The sequence below is a fragment of the Hesperophylax consimilis genome, chromosome 20, assembly GCF_061612785.1.
Source record: "Hesperophylax consimilis isolate HC1 chromosome 20, BYU_Hcon_1.0, whole genome shotgun sequence".
NCBI classification, from domain to species: Eukaryota; Metazoa; Arthropoda; class Insecta; order Trichoptera; family Limnephilidae; genus Hesperophylax; species Hesperophylax consimilis.
In genome coordinates this window covers 31,929,259-31,937,606 of record NC_142855.1, presented here as the reverse complement: position 1 = coordinate 31,937,606, position 8,348 = coordinate 31,929,259, and the positions used below count along the sequence as shown (strand labels likewise).

At 51.3% G+C, this 8,348-nt stretch overlaps 1 protein-coding gene across 1 annotated transcript; it reads right to left on the bottom strand.

The window, feature by feature from the left end:
- Positions 1-209: 209 nt before the first annotated feature.
- LOC149414555 (uncharacterized) lies at positions 210-6,596 on the bottom strand. The gene is made up of 2 exons (XM_089644226.1): positions 4,787-6,596; positions 210-3,949 (listed from the first exon to the last, which is right to left on the bottom strand). Exons 1-2 carry the CDS (start codon positions 6,594-6,596, stop codon positions 210-212), a joined length of 5,550 nt encoding a protein of 1,849 aa, XP_089500352.1.
- Positions 6,597-8,348: the final 1,752 nt, after the last annotated feature.

Genomic DNA, 8,348 nt, shown 5'->3' with positions numbered 1-8,348 from the left:
TAAGCCGGCGATGTGGTATCGAAGCCATTCGGAGTCAAAGTTTTCAAGCCGCTTTGGCCGAAAATTGGACAAAATGACCAGTGGCGGGGAGTGGTGATTTTGCCAGTGGCGTGGAGTAGGGACATTTTATAAAAGTAAAACAATTTTTATGAAATTAAATTAAATGGTCAACTACGTCCGTTACACTCCCCCCGTTTAGCTATGCTGAACTAAAAAATAGGACGTTTGTTGGTACGGCGCAGTCCGCGGCGGCCAGTCCCTCTGGGATGGTGCTGGGCTGGTGGTACTGTTGGGTTTGCATCGGTAGGTGGGGCCGGCAAGATTACAGCGAGCTTCACAGCGGGGCGGACGTAAATTCCGGTGCTCGTCTGGATCCTGGCGGTCCTCACTTGGCCGTCTGCAGCAGGGGTGGCATCAAGGACTCGACCGCGTGGCCAGCTGTTGCGGGGCATAGCGGGGTCCATGATGATCACAAGGTCATCCTTCTTGATGGGGATGACTGGCTGTTGCCATTTTTGGCGAGCAGCCAGGGTGGGGAGATATTCGCGGAGCCACCGTCTCCAGAACATATCAGCGAGTTGTTGGCTGTTACGCCACTGGCGACGGAGGCATACCTCCTCATCCTGCCTGTCGTATAGTGACAGATGAGGTCGGTTTCCGGCTCTTCCCAGTAAAAAGTGGTTGGGGGTAAGGGGCTCTTCGTCCCTGGGATCCACCGAGACGTGTGTGAGGGGGCGGTTGTTTACAGTCCACTCGGCCTCGGCAAACGCAGTCCTCAAGGTCTCTTCGCGTGGAGCTCGTTCCAGCAAGATGGCCTTCAGGGCGGTTTTTACAGAACGCACCAGGCGCTCCCAAGCTCCCCCCATATGAGGAGACATTGGAGGGATGAAGTTCCATTCGATCCCCTTTGTTGACAAATGATCCCTCATCCGGGTATCATTTTTGAGGAATTCGATGGCATCCTTCAGCTCGTTGTCAGCACCATGGAAGTTCGTACCATTGTCTGAGTACAGAGCTTTTGGTTGGCCTCGGCGCGCCGTCATGCGTTGTAAAGCCATGATGGCGGAGTCCGTGGTCAGTGAAGTTGTCAGCTCAAGGTGAATGGCACGAGTAGATAGACATGTGAAGATTGCACCATATCTTTTCTCCCGATGTCTGCATACGGTGACTTCCATCGGCCCAAAGTAATCTAGTCCACAGTTTGTGAATGGAGGAACATGGTGGGCTAGCCTTGATGGCGGCAAGGGCCCCATAAGTGGGGGGGCTGGCTTGCTCCTGCGCATCTTGCAGGTGGGGCAGTTGTGGGCGATCATCCGAATATTTGTTCGCAGTCGCAGCACAAGGTAGCTGCCTCGCACCTCAGCCATCGTTCTCTCCGTACTTGGGTGATTGGCTTCCTGGTGATGATGTTTCACCAGAAGTCTTGTATAGGCGTGATCACCATCTAATATGATCGGTGTCCGCACTGCTTGAGGCACTTTACTGAGGGCTTGTAATCTGGAATTCATCCTCAGTAGGCCGTCAGGTCCAAGGAAGGGGCTCAAGGCTTTGAGCCGGCTGTCACTTGGTAGTGGATCTCCTTTCTGGAGCGCATTTATGTCCTGATAAAATGTCTCTTCTTGACATATTCTTGCCCATCGGGCCTCTGCTTCTTTGATTTCATCGCTTCTTAAATATTTATCAGGTTGTTCGTGATGTTTTCCACGACACCTTTTAATAAAACGGTGTATCCAGCAGGTAGTACGAATAAGTCGACGCCATGAAGAGAATCTGTTGATTTCGGGCAGTGTCTCTGCCACAGTTGTTGTGATGCCAACGTATTGAGGCCTCACTTCCAGGGTGCCATCATCAGGCTGAGGCAGTTTGCACCGTTCGCGCGGCCATTCTGCCTCGTCTGAGGTCAGGAAGGCTGGTCCACTGAACCATCGTCCAGAGTGTGAGAGGTCAGGAGTGTTGACGTCTCGGGTGCCGATGTCTGCCGGGTTTAGTTTGGTAGGGACCCATCTCCAATCTGCAATGCGGGTGAGCTCGTCGATTTCGCCGAGTCTGTTGGCCACAAAGGCGGAGTATGTGCGTGGATCTGTGCGCAGCCAGCACAACACTGTTGTCGAGTCTGTCCAGAACACTGTTCGCGCAATGTTGCTGCGACATTCTTTCTTCAGGGTTGCTGCCAGTCTGGCCGCCATGAGCGCTGATTGTAGCTCAAGGCGGGGTATTGAAAGAGGTTTCAGAGGAGCCACTTTGCACTTGCTGGCCAAGAAGGTGGCTGTGGTGTTCCCATCAATCTCCTCGGTATGGTAGGCGACTGCACAGCATGCCTGCTCTGAGGCATCACAGAAGAGGTGGAGGGTGACGAAGCTCTCTTTGTTTTGCAAGCAGCGCCGAGGTATGGCAACTTTGCAGTCTTGCAGAAGTCCCAGCCAGTCCATCCACCTTTCGTTGTGTTCAGGTGTGATGATGTCGTCCCACCCGATGTTGGATCGCCAGACAGCTTGTAGTAGTATCTTCGATCGGACTGTGAGGCAAGCGACGAAGCCCACAGGGTCGAAGATCTTCATGACAATGCTGAGCAGCTGGCGTTTGGTAGGCCTGCTGATCAGTTCAGGATCGGCAGCATCGCGAAATGCATATAAAAATCGATCGGTGACAGGATCCCACAGAAGTCCGAGGATTCTCTCGGTATCTGCTTCTCCGCTGTTTATGGTGATGGCTGACCTGGCTCGGTCTATAAGCGGGATAGTAGCCATCACTGAAGTATCGTTAGAGGCCCAGTTTGTTAGGTGGAATCCTCCAGTTGACAGCACTTTGGCAACAGTAGTGATGAGTGCTGTCGCTTCAGTTTTGGTATCGACCGCATCCAAATAGTCATCCATATAAAACTTTGTTTGGATGGCGGCTGCGGCAGCAGGGAATAGTGCAGAATTCTCCTGGGCCACTTTGTTTCGCACGTACTGGGCGCTGCTTGGTGAACAGGTAGCGCCAAACATCATTGATGACATCATGTAAGTACGTGGTTCTTGTTGAGGTGTTGGTCTCCATAAAAACAATTGTGACTGTTGATCTTCACTTTTGATTTTCACTTGTAAAAACATCTCCTTGATGTCGGCGGCGAGAGCTATTTTTCCTTCTCGAAACCGGAGTATGTTTCCTAACAATGAAGTCAGCAGGTCAGGCCCAGTCAGCAACTGATCATTGAGGGAGGTCCCTCGGCAGCGGCTGGCAGCATCAAACACCACACGGATCTTGTTTGGTTTGTTTTGGTTCACTACGGCAAAATGCGGTAGGTACCATTTGCGGGCAGAGGGTTTTTCTACCTCTCGATCCGTAAGTTCACGTGCGTGGCCTTGTGTTATAAGTCCGTTGATTTTAGCTGCATAGGCGGTTGCCAAGTCCTTTTCCTTCGATAATTTTCTCTCCAGAGACCACAGTCGTTTTAAAGCACATTGCCGATTGTCAGGCAGTGTGATATTATTCTCCTTCCACAGAAGGCCGGTTTCCCATCGGCCAGATGTCAGTTGATGGGTTGTATCTTCCATCAGCTGATTTGCACGTACTATGTGCGCAGTTACACGAGAGGCGGACGTGATCCCCAATGAGTCAATCGCAAAATTGTGTTTGATGAGATCACTCATGAGGTCGTCTTTGTGGCTCTCCTCGCGCAGGGCCAGTGTTGTAGCCTCAGCTTCGTGTTCAGGGGCCCCACCGCCATGGGTGATCCACCCCAACGCCGTCCGTGACAATATTCGCGTAGAGTCACGAACGTCGCGCACTTCCCTCGAGACAATAAGGTGTACATTGTCTTGCCCGATGAGAAGTGTGGGGGTGATGTAGCGGCCGTGGATCCTCTGTTCAGGAAGGCTGAGCTGCTGGACGGTGTTGGCCTTGATGACGTACTCATCAGAGATTCCGGCGCCGCGTAGAGTGATTGGCACGCGGCGGGACGTTAAGTCTGTCGAGCACATATTTTTTGCTCCGTGTAGTCGTAGCTCACGGATAGGTCCGGTTGTGCCGATTTTCTGTGCTGTGGTGGCATCAATAAGGGTGACAGTTGAGCCCTCGTCCAGAAGCGCAAATGTTTTAATCTGTCGCTTGGGGCCCGACAAAATGACCCCCACCACTTTTAACACGGCACTTTCGGTGTGGCGTCACATATTGTGAACGTTTGCCACTGTATTGTTATTTTCACGATAGTTTGGGTTGTGAAGAAGTCGGTGGTGGGGGTATCTGCACTCCCCCACTCCGAACCAGTCACTAACTTTGCAGAATTTGGTAAAATGTTTGCCATTGAGGCATACTCGGCACAATCCGGCACTTTTAACTGTCACAAAACGGGTTTTTATGTCTTTCGCGGCGAAAGTACGACATTCGCTAAGTTGGTGGCCATTTTCACCGCACTGAACACACCCGGCGCGGTTGTCGAACTCGCGAACTTCATTGTAACTGTTTTGCACTTTTTCCCCGCTTCGATTATTTTCTCGATTATTACCAGACAAAATTTGGGGCATTCGATTATTACCAGACAAATTTTGGGGCTTTCGATTATTTTGCGCGAAATGTTGTTTTTCACTAGAATTGTCATTGTAAACATTGTTTTCCCGCGACAAAAACCGTTCTGACGCGGCAGACGTGTTTAAACTGTGGTCACAAGTGTCACTTTTGTTCGAATTGTTTTTTCGCGAAAACTTTTCTGACGCGGCAGACACATTATGGGAACTTTCACAGGTATCACGTTTTTTAGCACCGTTTTTGCGCGAAAACTGTTCCGTTGTGGCGAGCGTATGTTCACGGCGTAGGCGGGACCTCGCGGGGTCAACCAAACCGGACTTTGGGATGGCGTTCGCGACGGTTTTCAGGAAGGCGGCAAACTGGCAGATGGTAGCGGAGGCCTCGTAGTGCCGCACTTCCATCAGCCACGCCAACCGCAAGGTGGGCGGCATCTTCCCCGCGATGTCACTGAGCAGCGCTGGATTCGTCAGGTAGCCATCATTGTTGAGGGAGCGGAGTGATGCCACCAGGTTCTGGACTGTGCCAGAGAAGTCTGCGATGTCCTCCAGAGAGGCCTCAATTGTGAGGTGGGGCAGCTTCTTCACCTTGTCCAGCATCAGAGCAGCGAGTGAGGTAGTCCCTCCAAATCTCTGCTCCAGGACTGCCAGGATCTCCGGAACCTGAGCAGGGTCCATCAGAAGAGGGCCGACGGCTTCTCGGGCTTTCCCCTTGAGGGCCCGCTGTAGGCGGATCAAGTTTTCACTGGAGGTCATCCGACATGTGGAGGTAGACTGGTTAAACTGTGCCCTCCAGGTGGGCCACTCCAGTGGATCTCCAGAGAATGGAGGCAGGTCCTTGGCCATAGATTGTCTGGCAATAAGGGCCGCCATTCGTGGATCGTCCTCGATTGTGGGACGGGGGCTGTCCTGAGCCCTCGAAGCTCTGATGGCTTCTGTCAGGGCGGAGGCCAGCTGAGCCATGGGACTGCCATCATGCTGAACCCAGGCTCTGGTATGTTGGGCCGTCTCATCCGCCGTAGGTTGGGGCGGGAATCTCGGCATGGAGCTGGTACTGGCTGTGGGCGGGCCATCTGGCCGTGCCGGCACGCCATACTCCTGTTCGCGCAGTGGTACGGGCGGCACATGTCCAGATGGTCCAGATGGTCCAGAGGGTCCAGGTGGTCCAGGCTGTGTCCATGGCACGTCCCACTGCTCCAGCAGTCCGGCAGGTGATCCTGGCGTCGGCGCTGGGTACCCCGGGTGGGGCAGAGGTACGGGCAGCACAGGGCCATGAGGTCCAGGCTGCACCAGTACTGGGCATCCCTGAATGGTCCAGGGTGCTGGTTGCGCAGGGCCTGCTGGCTCTTGCTGCGCTCGTGATGCGTACCTCTGGTCCACCAGAGGTACAGGTCCGGCTGGCACTTCAGGTACGGCTTGCCTCTGTTCGATCAGAGGGGCGGGCGGTACGGGGCCAGAGGGTCCAGGCTGCATCATGTTTGGCCACCCTGCATTGGGCCAGGGTGACGAGGGCGGGGGACCGGCTGGCCTGGGCTGCGCCGCTGCTGAGTACCTCTGGTCCACCAGAGGCACCGGGCTCGGTTGGCCGGGCTGCACCCATCCAGGGCTGTACCCTTGGAAGCGCCAGGGTCCTCCTTGAGCAGGGTACCCTTCCAGGAGTACGGGTCCAGATCGGGCAGGCGCTGCTGCTGCTGGTTCCTCGTACCTCTGGTCCACCAGAGGCACCGGGCTCGATTGGCCGGGCTGCGTCCATGATGGTGGTGACCTCTCCAGGAGCTTCGAAGGTCCAGGAGGGGCAGGGGCTGCTGCTGTTGGAGCTGATTGAAGAGCTGCTTTAAGTCTCTCAATGTGCTCGGTTTGACTGCGAAGCTGCTGTCGCAATGACTCCATCGCATCCTCTTGAGATGTGGAGGGCGGTGAGTCATGATGTGTAGGTGGTGCCATGTCAGGAGTAGTGCTGGGCGTGGGCATGGGGGTTACGTCAGGCGTGACGTGAACCGCAGCCGTGGCCTGAGACCCAGCGTCCAGGGCATCTGCAGATGGTGTTGAGGATCCATCGTCTTGGATCCGGCTCGACCGTAAGGTTGGAGACATCTTGGTTGAAGGCGTGTGAGAATCCCGGCTAGAAGGACCACTTGTACTGGACGGGAGTCCGCACAAGACTGTAGATTTAGGCGCCGGGTCCAAACCGTGTCTTCAACCGATGAGATGCTCCTATACGGCCGATGATGATGATTGTAGGTGGTATTGGTGATGAAATCTGCCTCCCGCACCCAGGCTTGGTGAATGGTGGGCACTGGGTGTGCTTTCGTCTCTGCTCACTTCTGGTGTTGGCGGTTTTCCAAAGGAGGGCCGGCTGGTCTCGAAGAGGTAACACCAGAAGATCTTGGAGCAGCAGACTTGGCGAGGTGAGGCAGACGTTGAGCAGGAGTCACTTGTTGATAAATAAAACGCTTGGTTTTGGTGGTAAAGATGAACTGATTTATTTTGAATTATGGGCTGCTTATATTTGATTAGCCTGACTCGTGCCCGACATTGGGCTAGGAGCCCAAAAGTGGTGGGGGGTTGTACCCGCGCCAACAATGCGTTTATAGCCTCCGACAAACTGTTGCATATTCATTTTGTCGGTAGCAATGGTGAGAGTAGTCGCTTAAATTTGAGAGTTACAAAAGATTTTGAGCGCTAACATGAATGATAATTACATAGTTTAAAAGCATAGTAGTTATAGGAATGTGTATCTTGACAACTAGATTTTTTGTTTGTCAAGATACGACAAAAAATAAGAAATTTTTGTAAAAGAAATGTGTAAAAATGATCTCAAGCGATCAAATTTGTAAAACATGTTAAGTTAGTATTTTTCCGAGGTCCCCCGTAACATAGCGCTCAGAAAGAGATAAGATTCACTATGCTACGAGGTTCCTGGATTTTTGTACACGCAAAAAAGGTAAAAATATTGTTCAAAAAATGGGTTTACATATGGGTGAAAAACAGCTTTTTTAATATCTCCTCAGCGGTAGTATATCGAAAATAGTGTTTATTTGACTACCGCCGAGGGGATGAACAAGTAAAATATACATATTTGCAATGTTTAAAAATTGATTTTTCTATGTAAAATTTACATAGAAAAAATGCTGGACACTGATCCACGCGGCAGGTAAGCCGGCGATGTGGTATCGAAGCCATTCGGAGTCAAAGTTTTCAAGCCGCTTTGGCCGAAAATTGGACAAAATGACCAGTGGCGGGGAGTGGTGATTTTGCCAGTGGCGTGGAGTAGGGACATTTTATAAAAGTAAAACAATTTTTATGAAATTAAATTAAATGGTCAACTACGTCCGTTACACTTTTTCATGTCCTGAATGCAACTATTCCTGTTATTCAAAAGGAAATCTTAAAATACACATGTTTACCCACAGTGGAGAAAAACCTTTGTCATGTTCTGACTGCAACTTTTCGTGTTCTACTAAGGGGCATCTAAAAATTCATTTGCTGAGACACAGTGGAGAAACACCTTTTTCATGTCCTGAATGCAACTATTCCTGCTATACAAAAGGAAATCTTAAAAGACACATGTTAACCCACAGTGGAGAAAAACCTTTTTCATGTCCTGACTGTAACTATTCCTGCTATACAAAAGGAAATCTTAAAAGTCACATGTTTACCCACAGTGGAGAACAACATTTTTCATGTCCTGACTGTAACTATTCCTGCTATACAAAAGGAAATCTTAAAAGTCACATGTTTACCCACAGTGGAGAACAACTTTTTTCATGTTCTTACTGCAACTTTTCGTGTTCTACTAAGAGGCAACTAAAAGTTCATGTCCTGAGACACAGTGGAGAAAAACCT